The sequence below is a fragment of the Quercus lobata genome, chromosome 7, assembly GCF_001633185.2.
Source record: "Quercus lobata isolate SW786 chromosome 7, ValleyOak3.0 Primary Assembly, whole genome shotgun sequence".
NCBI lineage: Eukaryota > Viridiplantae > Streptophyta > Magnoliopsida > Fagales > Fagaceae > Quercus > Quercus lobata.
Window position 1 is genome coordinate 27,683,713 of NC_044910.1, and position 19,874 is coordinate 27,703,586.

Sequence of the window (19,874 nt, forward strand, 5' to 3'; positions counted from 1 at the left end):
TCCGAGGACATTAAGTAGTCCGAGGATGGATAAATACTGTCATGGGAGTTCTTGTTAGTGAGTGAAGAGGTGAGGTTTGGTCATAAGAGTCCAAGAAGATAGTCTGAGGATGAATGCCTTCTCAGCTAAGCAAAGCTGAGGTCCGAAGGTGTGGTCTGCCACCTAAAGCAACGTTCTGGGAGATTCTACTGATAAGGATAAGCATCATAGAAGCACAGGACAAAGGGGAGCCATAAAATATATAAGAGAAAGCTACTACCACCATATTGAATGCTCTGTAGCTAACTCTCTAGCCGCATTAATGAGGAAGTGATACCCGAACAGTAATTTTCAGCCTTACAGCTATTCCCCAAAGACTTCAGGAAGGTGCTAATGAGACAAAGATCAACATCAGTAATCTAATCTACACGAGGAGGGTAGAGATGAAAGGAGGAAGATAGTATAAAATAGAAAGAAGACCCTAAAGGAAAAGGATCGGAGAATGAAGAGAAAAACACTGTAAGAACAAGAATTAGACTTGTCTCCAAATCCAAAAGAGATATATACAAGAACTGGTCTTCTCGGATTGAGCCAAGGACGTTTTTCTTTAAATTAAACTATTTTATCTTTGCTTTCTTGTCATCCGAGCCAACTATAATTGTTGTATGATTCATTAGAGCCTAGTTTTCGAACCCATTCTCTACAAATTCATTGTATTGGGCTCTTTGGGCCTAAATCCTTTAACCCTTTAGGCTAAGGGACCAAATCTTGCCCTTACAATAACTTTTTAAAAATAAAATAAGATAATTAAAAAAAAAAAATTATTCATTTCTCTTCTTTTTTTTGGAAGAACTTGTTTATGTTATTTGTGTTTTTCCCCATAACATGACTCATATTCATAGATCAATAACAATTAAAAATATATACTTTACTAAGCATTTTCTCACACAATCACACACTTAATATAAAAGCTTCGACCCTAAAACTTTTTTCTCAAACCAATTCCCCAACTCTTCTAATACATTCTCAATCCTCTCTCTCTCTCTCTCCCTCTCTCTCTCTCTCTCTTCCAAAACTCTCATATCTCTCTCTAACTCCATGTCTGAGCTTTGCCTCCGCTCATCGCCACTACCACCACCATAACTGGCAGTGGTGCTTTCTTTCTTTCTTTAACTGACCCATTCTCTCTATCTCTCAATTTCGCTCAAAACCAAACCCAAATGACTAAAGCTACTCTTCTTTCAAACCACTCTCTCTCTCTCTCTCTCTCTCTCTCTCTCTCACATTTTTAGATCAATGTCTCTCTCTCACAAATCAGTGCTTCACTTTCTACCTCTTTTACTCAAATCGATGTCTCTCTCTCTCTCTGCCTCGTCCCTCCATGGTGGTGGTAGTTGGTGGTTGTGAAATGGTGGTCGGTTGGGTTTGGTAATGGGTCATAGGGTGGGCTTGTTGATTGCTGGGTTTTGATCTCAATAAGTTTTGGTGTTTTGGATTTGAGATGTTTCAGTGTTTTGGTGATTGCTGGGTTTTGGTCTCAATGGGTTTTGGTATTTGGTTGCTAAAAAAATGCAAGAAAAGAAACAAAAATATTAATTTTTTTAATTTTTTGGGTAGCCAAACATGTTATTTGAGGAAGAACATGAAGAACATGTTCTTCCAACAAGATAATGAAAAGAAAAAAGAATTGAAACAAATTGATTTTTTTTTTTTTTAAAGTTTAGAATTTGTTTTTATTGTTTTATCTGGTATGGCATTTTTAACTACTAAATAATTTTTTTAATATTAATTTAATGGTGTTGATACCCATTTTTGCGACACATTTTCTACAAGCTCAACTTAACCAAACAAAACCTCTTTGTGGGTTTAATTCATATATTATATTTGATTATTTTTTGAGCATGACCTAAGCTTATGCGACATATTGGGGAAATTAAGGCAATGTGGTTTGAAGTGTATGGGGTTTCTTTGGGACATTTTGCATGAGCCCAGCCCATGCGTGCTACCAAGTGGACAAGAGACACTGGTAGCACCTCAAACTCATGTGTAAGGTTGAATTTATTCAATCATTTTGTTGGCTTTATTCCATGCCAAATTTGCTTGTAATTCAGCATTTAGAAACCTTGTATTTAGGTGGGAATCATGTAAGGGTAGTGTGTGAGAGAGTGTGATGAAAAGCTCAAGAATGTGCATTCAAGAAGAGCCTCGCGACTGGATCTCACGATTGGCTCACAACTAGCGAGTCGCCAAAGGTAGCACGCATGTGAAGCATGCAAGGGAGCTAAAGGGTCATGCTAGCTGGAGCACTACAAGACAAAACTTCCAGACTAGCCAGGCAGTTAGCTCGCGACTCGTTCCAGTCGTGAGCTCAAGTCGCCAGAATGCCCTGTTTGATGAAAACTGATTATTCGCATTGCTCACTCACCCTACTATAAATACCCTTATACCCACAAAATGTAGAGAGCTTCTAGAGAGAAACCCTAAAGAAAAACAAGATTGACTCATCCACAATCTTCATCCTTTGATTCTCCAAATTCCTCTACTCTCACCATTTTCATTGATATATCTTTGAGAGGTGCATTAGCCTAATCATTATCTCACCATACCCATATCTGTGAGAAGGTATTTTGGTACTTAGGAAGCAATTCGGAAAGGACCAATTCATTTTGGTTGATGCAATGGGCGATTGTGAGATCTGGTAAACTAGAGAAGACAAGGTTCGGCGTAACTCTGTTGGAGTAAGAAGCTTGGAGGGCTTAGGTGCACTAGGTAGATTAGGCTTAGAGGATCTTCTGCTATTCATGTATCCCATCTTTATTCTCTAGTAGATTATTGACCACTTGGAGGGCGGCGGAGAGGTTTTTTGCCAAGGACTTCGGTTTCCTCTTCAATGGCACATCGCTGTGTTGTCTTTGCGTTTGCATCTCTCTTCCCTTAATCTTTGCCTTTTAATTACTGTTGTGGTTGTGATTAATTTCGGTTTAGATTGTTTTACCAATTCTGTTTTAGCTTATTTTCATATTCCATACATATATTATTTGATTATAAGCTAGTGTTAATAATTTGTAAATTGGGGGTCTAAACGTTCATAGGTGTTTTACACACTATTTGAACATTCATCATGGAAGATGTCTTGTACCTTAAATTTCCACCCCAAAAGAGTTCTTATGCTCTGGCTGAATGTGGCCCAAAGTTTCTGCCCTAACCCATTTTTACCTTTAAAACATAATTGGCTCTTATTGGCCAACTCCAACTACTAGCCCTCATTTAAGTGAGCCTCCCAAGAGTCTGAAACAATTAAAAATGAGAAGCCAATATGGGCTTAATCAAATCTTTCCCAAATTATGCATAAAGCAAGCTAACTCTTTTACCTAGCTAAAGCAAATCTAAACCAAACATAAATTTAGTAGCTAGGAGGTCCATAGCCTCATCTTTAGCCTAAAACTAGTCATTAAGGACACCTAAAGGCTGCTATAAAACTCTCTCTTCAACTCAAAACAAAGTCAACCATGTTTTACACACATAGCTGAAACTTTAGAACAAAAGCTCATTTAGTTAGCTCACATTCTTACAATTCCTACTCAGGAGGTGGAAATATGAGTCCAAGGGAACCTTCCCTCTCTTCCTCACAACCGCTCTCAATTTTCTCTTCTCTGACTGTGGTCAAAGTTTTGAACCTGTTGTGTTTTTATGAATTTTTTAGCATTTTTGTTATTAGTATTTTGATTTCTCTCTTGTTAAAGCACTGTTAACTTTTATTTACTAAATATTGGAATTTTTGGCTTGATACTTTCCACAAATAATCACTTATAAAGAACCTAAGGGGAAATTTGAGTCATTCTTGTATTTTTGGCCTTTGTTGCAAAATGTCCCCAACAAATGGTCATGTCAGCATTTAGTGTGCCAACAATGCACTCTATTTGCCACATAAGAAATTTTCATTAGTGAGATGACAGTAAGGACCAAAATGAAATGTGTTTTTCATTATAGGAACTAAAAGTGGTAAAATATAAAAGTAGGGACAAAAATGAAAATGGACCCAAAATTTAGGGACCAAGAGTGCATTTGCACAATGATTTTTTTAAGTACTGGGATTTGAGTGTATCTTGGCCCTCCTCACTTGAAGTCTTGGCTCCATCCCTTATTATGCATGCACAAGCTCTCACAGGAACCCATTATTTCATATGTTTTCTTTCCTTGAATACATGTTTTGTAATATAACTAGCAAATGAATACCTAACTAAAACTTGCTCTTAGAATCAACCTTAATATTAGGCCACTCACCCATTTTATATATGCAGGGACGGACCCAGGATTTCAAGTTAGAGGGGGCCGGAGTATAAGTAAGAAAAAAATTACTCCAAATAGGCATCCATATAGTTTTGACAAATTATAAATACATAAAATCATTATTTCTTAATATATTAAGATGCAATAATCCACCAGCAAAGACCAAAAAAAAAAAAAAAAAACACAAAGCACAAAACACAAAACACAAAAACAAAATAATATTGTTTTTTAATACTTTGAAGCTAGAGCATTTACAATAATGGTGCTAAAAAATTTAACTTTTAGCACCTCAAAAAGCTACTTTATCTATTTTATCACATCACTTTACAATACACCCAACATTAAATGTTTTATATTTTTACCTCTTCATTTAAAATAATATAAACAACTCATTAAAATAATAAAGGAAGAGAGAGAATTTGAGTTTTTTAATTGAAGGAAGAGAGACAATCTTAATAAAATAATGTATTTTATTTTTAATAATTTGTTATAGTCAACTAATATTTATACAAGTTTACTGTAGTTGCAAAAAATTTAGTTTTAGCTTCTCTAATAATATATGATTTTTTGGTTCTTTGGTGGTAAAATAGCTTTTTTTGTAAAAATACAATCATCATTGTAAATGTTTTTATTGTTTTTATTATGTTTTTAGGTTAGATAGTTTCTAATTGGAGAGCAGGGTCTAAGGTTTTGAAAGAGGGTGCCCAACTAAACAATGAAAAATATAATAAATAAATAAATAAAAATTTTGGGGCCAGGGGCCCAAACCCCTTGAGTCCATCCTTGTATGCATGAATGTACGCACCTAAATAATAGATTTTTTGTTTCTCAAAAAAAAAATAATAATAATAATAGTTTTTTTTTTCAAGCCATGCACACTATTTCAACCTAGCTATTCATTTGATATATGACCCTTCGGATCAGACCAAGTTAGTTGGATGGAAATTGGAATGGATATTTTGGGTTATTAGAGTATTGGACCCGGACACCCCTAAATTGTCCGAGCTTCCCTCCCTCAAAGAATAAAAATAAAAATTGTTTGTACTTCCTGGTAAATATATTTACTCAAGTAATACATTTTATTATGAGTTTCAATTAACTTTACTCATAAAGTTTTTAGTGATTGAATTGAAACTTTATTAAAATAAAAATAAGTAATGCCTCTTATTTTAGGAAAAATCACTAGATGCTAATTGCATTAATGGCAGTTTCTTCGAATTTTCCCATGTTAGTTGCATCGTTGACATTTTGATGTGATTGGCCAAATTGAAGCTGAGTTTCATTTTAAAATTGTTTACATGTAAATAAAATAAAGTATCATACAATTGCACGATCAGGATTCAGTTGAATTCCTTCTCCATCTATTGAAGAAAAAAAAGTGCTAGGCACTCGTTTGAAATCCACCTCTCTCAAATATAACAAGTTTTTTTGGTGATAATAGGGAATACGACTTAGCGAGCTTTTTTTATTTGGGTATGTAATTGACAAGTCTTGTTTGCCCCAAATCTTTTCTTTTTCTTTTTTTTTCTTTGGTTTTTGTTATAATTGGTAATTATACTGTTTTTTTACCTCCAAATAAGAGAACACATTTGGTTTTTTAGGCATGAGAATGTTCCTTTTTTTTTTTTTTTGTGTTCTTATTTGAGGTTTTCCTTTTTATTGTTTGACAGGGGAATGCATTTTCTTTCTCATGATTCTGAAGCTAAAAATGAGTAGCTCCTCATTCATATTTTTGCTAAACCACTATATATGACCCATTTCAGCACACTTCACAGTGTCCAAACGATGTTACTTTATTTGTCTTTGTGTGTGTGTTTGAGAGAGAGAGAGAGAGATCTTACAATTTCAAAAATAAATACTGGTAAGGAACAATATTATTTCACTCAATTAATGAAAATAATTAATACAATAATCAATGTTGAAAAGAATCGATTGATAATTACCTTTATTGGAATTTTTTTTTTTTCAGTAAATGAAATCTAAAGCCAAACTGAAAACAATGAAGAATAAAATGTTTGAAAATAAACAATGGTGACACTGCTTGAAAGCCATATCTTGGTAAGCTTCTAGCATTGAGGAAGATCAGCTGGTGGAGGAGGCAGTATAGATGATATAGTTGGTCCATTCTCAACCTCAAAAGCCATGGCAAGTCCCCATGGCAAATGCACGTCCAGATGGCAATGTACCAGCCATATACCTGTAAGTTCAAGTTGTAAGAAACAAGAACAATTTAAAACTTCCAAAACCCTATATTGGACTATCATTTTAATTAATATTATCTCGTGGTCCATTCTTGTACAAGTGTATGTGATAGGACATATTAAAATAAAGCAATAATTTTGGTTTCAATGTGTTGTGGTAATAGAACAAAGGATTAAGTTTAGGTCAAGTGCATTAATATACTAGATCTGACAAGATTCAAACACGAGTCTAAAGAAACATATCTGATTCAGTAGACTAATGTACATGTACTAGACCTAACTTGTGTTCGGAAATGTCAATCTATTGAATTTTTTGAGAATGTTAATATTAAAAAGTTAAAATTTATTTGGATACCGCTTATTACTGAAAACTGAAAACACTGTAGTAAAATAATTTTTAAATATATAAATAGTACCGTAGGACCCAGTTTTAAAATTAAATTTATATTTTTCTCAAGTTACGGGTCCCATGGACAATATCCATGAACCCACAAAAATAAAACAAACTAGATAGCGCAAAATGCGCTATCCAAACTCACACTTAAAGGTCTTAAGAAGACAAACCTGGATTATTTGCTTGGAATCTAATGACAGCCCATCCTCCAACTGGAACAGCGATGGTGTTACGTGTCTGAGGGTTAACGAAGTTGAACTTTCCCTGATCATTAACAGAGTCATAATTTCCAAACCCTTGAGCCAAAACATGGAAATTGAAACCATGAATGTGAATAGGATGATTCTCAATCCCTACAAACGCTGTGTTTTGCAACACAATCTCCACCGTTGAATTGTACTTCAATGTCTTGACTTTGGTTGCTTTGGGTGCAAAAATCAGTGATCGATCTAAACTGATGTTGGGGTTGGTGTAGTCAAACTTCACGGGAGGCTTGTTAGGAAAGTCGGTGGTGTAGACCCCACCCACGTCAAAGAAAAAAGCTTGCAACATAGACAACTTGCTAGTACTAGGGAGCACAAACGATACGTTGTTCATGCTCGCAGAGAGACTCTGATTAAGTGGGCCTTGACACGTGGGATTCCCAGTCACGTTGGACCTACAAGGTGCCAGATTGATCCCAAAAGTTATAAACATGTGCTCATCCACTTGACGTGGCACTGGGACCCAGTGTGGCCCACCAGCTAGTCCAGTAAGATTACTGTAAAACTTGTGGGCTGTCAACGTGTCATTGGAAGCTGGTAGGACCGGCATGAGAGGATTTGCTGACGTGGAGCCTTCATAGACGATGATGCCCCTTGTGGTAGTGTTATCAAACGACACGTTCGCAGCACTAGCATATGGAGTCGCGGCCATGTAGTAAGAACCCACGGGTTGATCAGCAGTGACAAGAACATCAGTGGTCTGACCAGGTGCGATCACAACTACGTCGGTCACATATTGTTCCGTGAACGAGGCGTCTATTGCGACAACTGTCATCTTGTGATTGGCTATCTTGAAGAAAAGCTGGTTATTGAGTGCAGCGTTGATTATGCGTAGCATGTATGTCTTTCCTTCAACCACCTTAAGCTTGTACGTTTCTGATTGAAATAAAGTAAAACATATTGCATGAGTGTATGATTAGATAATGCTTTGATTTATGATGATTAAAATTATTTTTTTAATGAAATAATAACAAATTATCATTTATGCACGTGATGTTAAGAGCTATATTCCGATGTTTCTAAATGAGATATTCATGATTCAAATATTTATTCTCTCCACTATTATCAACTCACGTTTTTCAGAGCATGGGTAAAGATCGCCAGGCTTCCCATTTATCGTGAAAGCATCAGAATTGTTTGGAGCTCCACCGGTAGCAAGTCCCTGGTTCTCAACGTCAATGACATTAGCATTCCACCACTCTCCTGCAACCACAGAATTTTAATTTTTTTTTAAAGTGACCTAAAACCATTTTTTTTAGCCATATTATTATTTAAATCAATATAGGACAAAGAATTATGTGGGGATGGAATACCAAATAAGATGGGAACTTCCTTGTCGGGCTTAGGGAATGGATATGAGTGACCGGATTTAGGGTGAATGATGAGTGCACCATGAACTGTTGCGCGGAGCCAAGATGAGTGAGCATGCCACCAAAGCGTTCCCTCTTGTCCGGTAATTTTGAATTTATAGGTATAGCAATTTCCAGGAACTATAGGGCATTGAGTTACATATTCAGGCCCGTCAGCCCACCCACTCAATTTTTGAAAGATACCATGCCTACAAGTACAACATACACCACAAATATAAGCATATCAGAATGATAATAAGAACTAAAATTAAATTTTTGGAAAAATAAGTTGATTCAAAGATTGTGATGATAAGAATAAATCTTGCAATATAAATAAATTATATTGGGTTCGGATGTGTTTTATTGTTGCAAGTACTATTGAAAAAAGTATGAAAATTTTTTATGTGAGACCGGTCAAAATAAGCTCAAACTACCCCCCACCCAAAAACAAAACTTTTTTGTACTTGCCAAACATACATTTGGATATAGTTTTTTTTTTTGAAAGTTGATTAATTTATAGTTATATCATGAAAAATGTGAGGTATTAAAAAATTTGTATGTGAACAAATAAGTTAAAATTTTAAAACAAACAAATAATTTCAAACAGACATTGATATTAACATTGCTTGAAGTTTAAACAAAGTTTTTATAACAATATTTCTTAATGCAGAAGATAGATTAGTACACAAATACAAATCTTTTAATTTTTGTTGCTGTGAAAAGAAATTAAGAGTTTGAATGAATTAAACAAGTGAAAAACCTATTAAGCAATTGACTACACTAAGGTCATTTTCAATGGGGGGGGGGGGGGGGGAATTTGGGATTTCTAAAGAAAATGTTATCTTGTTTTTACTCTCAAAGTCAAACAAATTATAGAAGACCAATTATTCTCAATTTGTAAATGATTTACCAATGAATTGTTATATTATAGGGTGACTTATTGAATACGTGGACGACAAGGATGTCACCCTCTTGAACACGTATGGTTGGGCCAGGGAGGCTTCCATTCACTGCAGTTATCACTTGCTCATTGCATAGCCGACGGACAGTGAGGTTTTGCACCTGAAACGAAGGAAAGAAGAAATGTTGTAATATGTGGAATTCCAAGTACGTAGATGTAATAAGGTTTATGTGTCAAATTAGTTCAATAGTGACAAAACAAGGCAAAAACATTAATATTTATATTCCCATAGAGGTGAGGGCTGAAGAAGTTAAAGTAATTAGCCACCTACTCTTAATTTTAGATGCAAGAAACTGAGACTATGACATGTAAACTTTGGGCAAGAGTTAGTACCGCACCAAGTCTTACATATAATAATCCAATTGCAGGCCATCACATAATATAGTAATTGGTTTAAAATAAAGGTAGTATCAAAATGATACTCAATATAAAATATCGGTACTTATGAAATATTTTGTATAAAATAAAAATTGCGTTAATGATGAGTTTATATGAAAATAACATTATTCTAAGTAATACATGTAATATTAGTTGCTATGAAAAATATTGTGTAACATTACTCACGCACACCTTTTGAGAGTTTTTGAACACAAAAGTGTAATTACTTTTAGTTGATGCATGGAACTACAAAAATTGAGCCATGCATGTTGGAAACTTAAGGCACATCAATTCCTCATTGCACTATCAACTGAACCCAAATTCTCATAAAGGCAAGGAAAAATAAATAAATAAAAGCAGGTAAATTAAGTTAATTACATGGAATGAATGTTCAACAATAGCAGCAGAAGCCATTGATGATGCTAAAAGAGCTAAAGCGCATGCTAGCAGAGCCACAAAGCGTGCCATGTTGAAGAGAGGATACAGCTCCTAAGAGATAAATAGACAAAGAGAAGACTTTGAAGTTTCTATTTATATCAGATGAACTTCTTGTTTTGTTGTTCTAAGAACGTGTGCATATAAGTTTTTAATAAAGTTCTGTATGTGTTCTGTGATATCTAAAAGACAGAAGTCGAGTGCTATATATATAGATAGATAGATAGACAAAGCCTTAGGCTTTACAACGATTGCGTGACAAAATAGCTTATAGGTCCCACTGGTTTTAATAAGGCTTTGAATTGGCTTCCCCTTGCGATAGACAGCTGAAACTTCGTTATCTAACTGCTTAAGTTGGCCATCCGAACATCCGTTAAAGAAAGCATGTAAAAGTCAGAATCTTGGTTATTCAAGCAATCGATTCTTTGAATAGGAATATTTGACTATAGCTCGATCGAAAGCCCTTTTAGTCCTATATAATCTCTGTTTTAGCTCTTGTACTTGAAAGGGTTAGGTATGCATACGCGGATTTTTACCTTTTCATCATGAGTAGGTGAATTTCCTTGCAGCTCATTTTAGAAATTTGATAACAAGTACATTGACCAAGAAGACAAGCTCAGCTTAGCAGAGGACTGAATTTTTCTCGCCTAATCTAAATTTGAATAATTCAATTGGGTTTTTGGTGGTCACTATTAATTATTGTGAGGAACTAATTAATTAGATAGTAAACAATAGTGCGGTTGGGGTTCACTTTAAATTTGGTAAGCAAATGCAAGAAATTGTATTATTATGGTCTCTTTATATTTAAATTGATGACCACAGGGTATATATATTTCGTAAGTAACTAGCTTAATTAGTTTTATAATAAAAAGTTGTTTCTTATAAGTGATATTGTTTTTCCATCAAACACCGAAAAAATTATTGTTTTTCATCAAAAGAAAATTATAAGAGATATTGTTTATGAGAATACAAACCTTTGTGAAAGTATTGTTTCTCATAATTGATTTGTTTTCATTTTGAACTTGGGTTATTTTATAAGTAAAAGGAATTCATAACAAATTATGATTCGGTAAGATATAAAGTAAAACATAAAAAGCGGTACATATAATTTGTATTCTTATTTGGGGAGACTAAGAGTGCGTTTATACAAGCGTACCTCGACTAATTTATTTTGTTTAAAATATCAACTGCACAACATAGATACTTAGATATAATGCTATCAATTGGAGGGGGATATAATATTGAGTTTCCCCCCCCCCCCCCCTAACCATACACATTGCATGTGGCACATAGGGATTGATCTCAATTCAAAACGAAATCTTAAATTTAATAAAGAATTAACTATAAATGTCAACTATCAACTTAAATTCAGAATAAAATGAGCTATATGTACTTTCAAGTCTTAAACTTTTTTAAAAAAATAAATAAAATAAAAAGCAAAAATATAGTATTGTATCTCAATTAACACTTTTTGGAGTTTCCAACGAAAATATCTAAGGTTTAAATCCATTCTCTCTATTATAACTATCAAATTATTAAAAAATAAAGTTTGGTATAGAGTATGCAAATTATTTATTCTTGATTACTCAATTTAGAAAAACAAAATTGTAGTTTTGTTCTTTTATAATATAATTTTGTGATTGAGATGCAATTGATTCATTCAATGTTTATATTTTTCAAATAAGTTATGAGAATAGAGTAATTATGAAAACAAACATTTTTAGAATATGGTAAAAAAAAATTTATTGAAATTTATACTTAAATTAATAATAAGTTTGGGTAAGAAAATTTGACTTAGTTTCAAATTAATTGGAATTAGTTTTAAAATAGATTTAAATAGAATGAGCTAAAAGTAAGCCTAGATGGACTTAAAGTAATTTTAAATGTACTAGAAGTAGTTTTAAAATGAAGGGACATTTGGAAAAAAAAATATTGTCTAAAATATTCTAACTAGAATGACATACACTTAATACAAAATTATAGCACAATTAAAACCTAATACATAGTCAAAAAATAGGGTTTATTCTAGGGCCGACTCAACACATTTTAGAGTCAAACACATATGTAAAATATATTATTCCTTAGTATTTTATAAGTAATACATGAATTAAAAAAAAAAACAACCTTTTCATATAATTTAATAAATTAATTGGACTTAAAAAATGTATTAAAAAACTTTTGATTTTAAAATATTGAAACAATCAGTTTCAAAAATTTAGAATAAATATCATAATTTACATGGTTATTGTCTCTCTTGGCAATATTCAATTTTAGTTAACAGTGGATTTCAATAATAATTTGGGCTCGAAAACTATTAATTTTAATTTTAATTTTGATAGAAAGAGAGAGGAATTAGAAGTAAAATTTTTGGGAGTTGAAAATGTTTACACTCTTAAACTATCACAAATATAGTAAAAATTATTAATAAAATGTTGAATATTCTAAAAGAGCATATTTTAAAAATAATTTTTATTTATTAAATTTTTAGGCCTTAATTGAAAATTTTCCTTTTAGTCTAAGTGAGAGTCTTAATTTTTTATTACATTGTCATTTTTGTGCAAATACTATAAGAAAAAATAAATATAATACATTATATTTTAGGGGTACTTCTTCCATTTGAGGGCCTTGAGCCGCCCCTAACATAATAAGATCCTTAGATGTGCTCATTTTTCTGTATATTGTCACATCACCTTAAACAAAAATTTATAAGTTCTGATTTATCTCTGCAAAATTTATTCAAGGATTTTATTACGTTTTTGTGTCAATTTCACATGTAACTTGATTTTTTTAAATTGAGTTTCTAAACAGGAACACGGTGCTTAATGGTTTAAAAATAAGGACATTATGCCAGATAGTTAAAAAAATAAGGGCAAAAGCTCATTTTCCCCAAAAACCCATTAATAGTATTCTTTATCTTTCAAACTCTCAATTTAATTACCTTTAAGAGGATTTCCACCCAAACACTAAGATCACCTATTATGTATATTGGAGTGCTATGTGAAACCATAGAGATAATAGAGATGACACAAAATTAAAATGCATTTAAAATCTAAAAACTTTTGGTAGCTAATTAAAGTGCAAGTAAAAGGATACTTGATGTAAAATTAGAATGCAATTATAATCTAATTTTATTCTAAATTAAGATTCCACTTTAATATAAAGTTATTTATTGAACTTCCATGCGTGCTCAGTGTTGTGTTTAGAAAATACAAAATCCCTTTTGAATATTAGTAGTTGTGTCCCTGTTTTTGCGTGCGTGTCAAACTGTCAATGGAGAACCTCAATTGGAATTGTTATTGTCAGTTGATCTAGAATGTTTGAACATTCCAGGGGTGTTTGGTTGTGTTGTTTGTTGTTTAAACAATATAATATATATTTCTACGATACTTTTTCACACATACGTATTTTTACAAAACTTAAATAACGTTACAAACGAGCTCTCCAATTTAGGATTATTTTAAATAACAATAGAATGAAAGATCAATACTAAAATACTAATAACAAATATGGCTTCCAAAATTTCTTTCTTTAAAAAAAAAATTAATAATGATTTCCCAATTTCTTATGCAATATTTATTTCCTTTTCTAATTATTGCGTGTTGGAAGATGGTTGAATTAAAAAATGTTTGTCCTTTTACTACAAACAGAAACCAACTTTAAAATCCCGTCAAAAAATAAAGAGGAGGATATGTACCACGCAAATACACACTTATCTTTTAAAATTCGAATTTGTTATTCATTCTTATATCTGTAATCATTCCAAACAAGAATTTGGAGCTGGCAAGATCTGGCCACAATCACCCAATATTTTACTTCAAAAACTTAACAATTTAAAAAAATTCGAAGATCTTGCTTCAACAACTCACCAATCATAAAGATGAGTTCTGGCTTTGACCAATTAATAAAGAAAAAATCAAAAAAGTCTGAGCGATCGAGGCAAAGGCTTCTATAGGTGTGCGTAGTGGGAGTTTATTAAATAATTACATTAAAAAAATCTTAAGGTTGTTTTCTCCATTTCAAAGGATGCCGCCATGTCGTCTTCAAATTCGTTATCACCAAAAAGGAAAATAGAAAAAAAAATCATTATCATTGTTTTCTCCTTGCTTTTTTTTAATTTTATTCTTATATATGTATTTGTTTCTAGGGTCCAGTTTATGTCTGTTCTTAAAACACACGTTAATCATTTATTTTAGAAATTTTTTTATAGAAAATTGAAAAACTATCAAAAAAGATAATCACTTTTTTGGTTATCCATAAAAAATTTCTTAAAATGGTTTAATAAAATCGTTGTTAATTTCTAAGGTATTTTCTCTTCTTCTTCTTTTTTTTGAATTAGTATTTTTCTCTTTTTCCTGATTAAGAAGAAACGTTTTGGAATTGTCATGGTCGTTACGTGTTAGGTAGCCATTGACTAAAATCTTTTTCGCATCTCTTTTTGTTTCTATTTCTAGAATGTAGATGAGAGCTGGTCGCTTGCCTTGCAGCATCAACAATAATTAGCTAATTACAATAAGTTGATAATGCAAATCAGCAAATGAGTCAGAACAACACGGTTCTAGAGATTTTACCTCACTCTTTCGTATGTCATATTTTTTTCTGTATTTTATTATTGGTGAAAGGAAAACTAAGTTATTTCTTCATTCATTTTTCATTTTTTTAACTTGTTTAAAAGAAAAGAAAAAAAATATATATATTAGACTTTTTAATATTATTCCTCATTCGGAAAAAAAAATTATTTTTTAATTTAGTTCCTTACGTGCCCTATTAGCTGTAAGTTGAAAAAAATTTCCAACACCTATTAGGTCATTTTCAAATCTTTTTTTTTTTTTTTTGGGAATAATATTATTAACCGACATTAAATAATGTGATTATGTACACCTTTAAAATTTTAAAATATTAAATCTCAACCTTTAAAAGAAACTATATTTATTTGCTTTAACATAGAGGAGGATTTAAGAAATCCAACTTGATCATGGGCACAAAGAATGCTTTATCTAATCTTATCAATTATCCTTTTTTATTTTTTTTTCTTTCTAAGCATTGTTGAATCTTGACAAATCTGCTTCAAATCAAATAGTTGAAATAATTGAACCGAATTTGATTTTAAATCTGCTTCAAACCAAATAGTTGAAATAATTGAACCGAATTTGATTTTAAATCTGCTTCACATTGTTTGATCCACAAAAATTTTTTCTTCTTTTATTATATCTATACTATTTGATTGAAAAAAGTTGTACAAAACTACAAATTATAAATAGTTGAACTAATTGCATGAACTAGATTCTAGAATGCATACAATGTGAAATATAGTCGATCCTGATATTATATATATTTGACAAAAATGTGAAGGTAGAGGAGGAATATTGGCATATATACTCTGATGCTGCTCTCTTTTTCTCTAAAAAAAATAATAATAAATCAATAATTACCTAGAAAGAGGGATAGAAATTAGTTCAACAGCTTCTTCTTTTACTTTTTCTTTTTCCCACTTAGCTTCCCGGTAGAAAAAGTCATAGTAATTAATTACAGCTTTAATTTCAATGCTTCCACGCTGTTTCGGAAGAAAAAAGAGGCTTTAGAAGATGGAAACACAGCCTCCCCAGTTAATTCTAACATTCATGAATACAAATTAATCAAGTCAATAAAAAATTTAAAAGTGAGTCATAGCCTTTAAATGGAAAAATGTACGTACACACGAGGTAATAGAAAATAAGCCGAGAATTGGTAAACCAATTTACTTTCCTGTTAGGCCTACTGATATGAACATTTTATCGAATATGATGTAGATGGGCTAGCTAGCTCTTAATTAAGTGAAATTAAATTTGAAGTATTTGAAATATTAGCACACAGACTTGGACATAAAGAAAATTATTATTAGCTGAATAAGAGATAGGTGTGTCGTGGTCTTCTTTGCAATGTCGTTGAAATAAGCTAAGGCAGCCGATAATGACAGAATATTTATTGTTCAAAAAAAATTGGCCTATTCTTTGTCACTTTCTCAATTATTTATGTAATTAACTTTGTATGGCCATGGTTTGGTCATTGGTGGCTTGTCGATTAAATTGGAAAATAATCACATAATGAAATACTATATAATTATAAGATAATGAAGTACTTTGAAAACCCCCGCACGCAACAGTCTTTACTGCGTGGTGGATGAGGAACTAGTCTTATTCTAAAGTGATCAATTTCGCACGAGAGTTTGACCTCATCTAAGTCATCATGGTCACTATCAAAAGGGATGGTTTGTGTGAAACAGTGACTGTCTGTGGTAGCTTAATAAGGAGGTTTTGCGTGTGATCCTGCCTTTTTTACGGTTTCTACCACACTTTGATAAATAAAAAAGCAAGATACGAAATTGAAAGAGCTTCAAGGAGAAAAATGAAAATTAAAAAGTTGGAAAAAGTAAAAGATAAAGAAATTTGGGATTGCCTCTTGATCAAAGTCTTGAAATCTGTAGTAGTTAAAATTAGTAGGGGCATGTTTGATACGCAATAATAGTCTTGTAAGGAAATGATTATTTATGTGTTAAAAGTATGTGGTTAAATGATTAAATTTATTATATCTTAATATTTAAGCTTGTATAAAGAGAATGATTATTTCTTCAAAATAACTATCATTTTGGAAAAGTTATAAAGAGAATAACCAAATCTCTTGCTTGCATCTTGGGCCTCTCATGAGATTCCTTTCTATAATAACCTAGTGTGTGTGAGATGGGGAGAAAAAATATACTTGAGAGAATAGTTAAATACTCGAAAAGGTCTAGATACTCTTGTTTGTAATATTAAAAAAAAAAAAATAGTTATTATTTCTTGAGGAGTAGTAACTATTCTTTATAGTAGATGTAACAACTTTTCAAATTAACATATTTTACAAAAGTATGAACTTTTCATATCATGTTTTTACCAACTTTTCAAATTTTAACAAGCCAAACATATGAATAGAAATTGTTATTTTATCATAACATCTTTTATTTTCAATAATATAGATTACTATTTCTATCATAATCTACATTCAATATACCAAACATGTACTAGACTTTTTAATTTACACTTGTGCATAACCCAATAGAACTATTATGCTATCCTTATAACCAAAAAAAAAAAAAAAAACAAAGTTATTAAATTATTTTATGAAATAGTTAGTAAAATATAGTACACATAAAATACAGTAAGTATACGAACGAGTAAAATTCAGAATCTTTTAATAAAAGTATTGTAAGGTCATAGTTTGAATCTTGGGCCTAAAAGTGAAAAGGACCTAAGCCCAAAGAGCCTAATACAATGAATTTGTAGAGAGTGAGTTAAAAAACTAGGCTATAATCAGTTGGGTAGCAATTGTAATGGATCCAAATGACAATAAGGTAGAGATAGTCTAGTTTTTACTGAAGAAAAATAGTTCTCAGTATAGTCCGAGGAGATCAATTCTTATATATATTTTCTGAATTTGATTACAAATACAATTCCTTAGTGCTACAGTTTTCTTTTCTTTAATTTTCGATCTCCCTCCCTCATGGCCTTCTTCTTATTTTATACTATCACTTTGCCTCCATCTCTGCCCTCCACGTGTAGCTTAGATTGTTGGTATTGATCCCTGTCACATCAGAACCTTCTTAAAAACTCTAGAGAGTAACTGTAAGGCTGAAAACTACTGTTCAAGTATCACTTTCTCATTAATGCGGCTAGGAAGTTAGTTGCAGAGCATTCAATGCGATGGTAGCAGCTTTTCCTTAGATATTTCCCACCTCCCAGTTGTTATGTACATTCATAACGTATATCTTTATTAATAGAGTTTCCCAGAATGTCACCCTGGATGACTCTTTCTAACCTTTGCTTTGCTTGGCCGAGGAGATACTCCTCCTCTGTTTACCTCCCCCAGCATTCTCACTCATAACTCGCTCATGGAGTCCTAAGTCTTACATATTTATTACTATTTATCTGTTCTCAGACCGCAAAATGTCCTCGGATAAGGCACAAGGCCCAACATATGCTCTTGGACCCCTTATCCCTACAAGTATATTTCAAAAATATGAAAATGAAGAAATAACAATATGTGTATATGGTACGGGTATAAAACATTTACGGTATATTTTAAAATTTTGAATAAAAAATATGGAAACATTTACCATATATTTTTGTGAGATAAATACAATAATCTTTGTATTATTGTAATCGAGACCAAAAATCCAAAAAAAATCTACAATAGATGTCTCAAATGCCAAAACATTTTAGCATTTGTAGGTGGCTGGCTGGTTTGGCTAGCTGGCTGGCTGTTGCTTGTGGGTTTTTATTTTTTATTTTTTTATATAGGTATTTTTAATAAGGTGAGAGTTTTTTTAAGTTATTTTAATGAGCGGTGTGCTAAAGTAAGAGATGTGATTTATGGTGTATTGTAAATACTATGCAAAAATAAATAAAATAACTTTTTAGTGTGTTAAAATAAATTCCTTTTTTTTTTTTTTAGTACAATCGATGGTAGTGCTCTTAGGTTGTAGCAGCTTTTGTGTTTTAACTTTTTGTGGGTTTCACAATTTAATAAAATAAAGTATAAAGTTAGGCCACAACATTTTTACAATAATTTCACAATAAAATCTAAGTGTTGAATTTTTTTTTCTTTTTTTTGAGAAGCATAAGTGTTGAATTATTAATAGTGGATAAAAAGTGATATCAAGAGCCAATAGAAAATTTTATCTTTTATATGTGTCCGTATTTAACGAACCACTTTTTTACATTTTCAAATTTAACGTGTATATACTCGAGGATTCTGGCATTTTACCTTTAATTTAAAAAAAAAAAAAAATTGGCAATATGACTCTGTTTCCAAACTATTTAGGTGCGTGCCCCTGTTTCGAAACTCAATTACCTTAAAATCGAGTTTCAATGAAAAACTCGATTGGTTTAAAATCGAGTTATGCCCGATCAAACTTTAAAAAAAAAAAAAAAAAAAAAAAACATAGAACTCGATTTTATGGAGATCAAGTTCCAAAATGCCACTATAGGGCTCCCTTAACCTGCCATGGGATAATCACACTTAGAAAAAAAAATTGCAGGAAAACGCCGCTATAGGGCTTTAAAACGTCACTATAGGGCTTAAAAACACCACTATAGGGCTCCCTAAACTTGGTATGGGGTAATGACACTTATTAAAAAAAATTTGCAGAAAACGCCGCTATAAGGCTTAAAAACGCTACTATAGAGCTTAAAAACGCTATTATAGAGCTCCCTGAACCTTGTATGGGGCGATCACGCTAAAATTTTTTTGCATGGAACTCGATTTCCAAGAACTCGAGTTCCATGCAATTTTTTTTTTTTAATTTTATTTTAAGTTTGATCGGGCATAACTCGATTTTCTACAAATCGAGTATTTAAGTGAAACTCGATTTTAAGGTAATCGAGTATCAAAACAAAGGCACGCCCCTATATAGTTTGAAAACAGGGGCATATTGCCAAATTTATTAAAAATTAAGGGTAAAATGCCAAAATGTCCTATATACTCAGTCTAAACTTAACGTGCTCAACACGCTAAATCTTTATCCGAGTCTGTCATTTGGTTAGAAACTTGTCCTCCTTTTGTGGAGCATTTAGTGACTTCTGATGTAATGTTTTCTTCTTCTTAATAAAATTG

At 32.1% G+C, this 19,874-nt stretch overlaps 1 protein-coding gene across 1 annotated transcript; it reads right to left on the bottom strand.

Moving 5' to 3' along the window:
* Positions 1–6,121: 6,121 nt before the first annotated feature.
* Positions 6,122–10,430, bottom strand: LOC115951220 (laccase-7-like). The gene is made up of 6 exons (XM_031068410.1): positions 10,194–10,430; positions 9,387–9,538; positions 8,441–8,685; positions 8,202–8,330; positions 7,035–8,003; positions 6,122–6,466 (listed from the first exon to the last, which is right to left on the bottom strand). Exons 1-6 carry the CDS (start codon positions 10,281–10,283, stop codon positions 6,336–6,338), a joined length of 1,716 nt encoding a protein of 571 aa, XP_030924270.1. The 5' UTR covers positions 10,284–10,430; the 3' UTR covers positions 6,122–6,335.
* Positions 10,431–19,874: the final 9,444 nt, after the last annotated feature.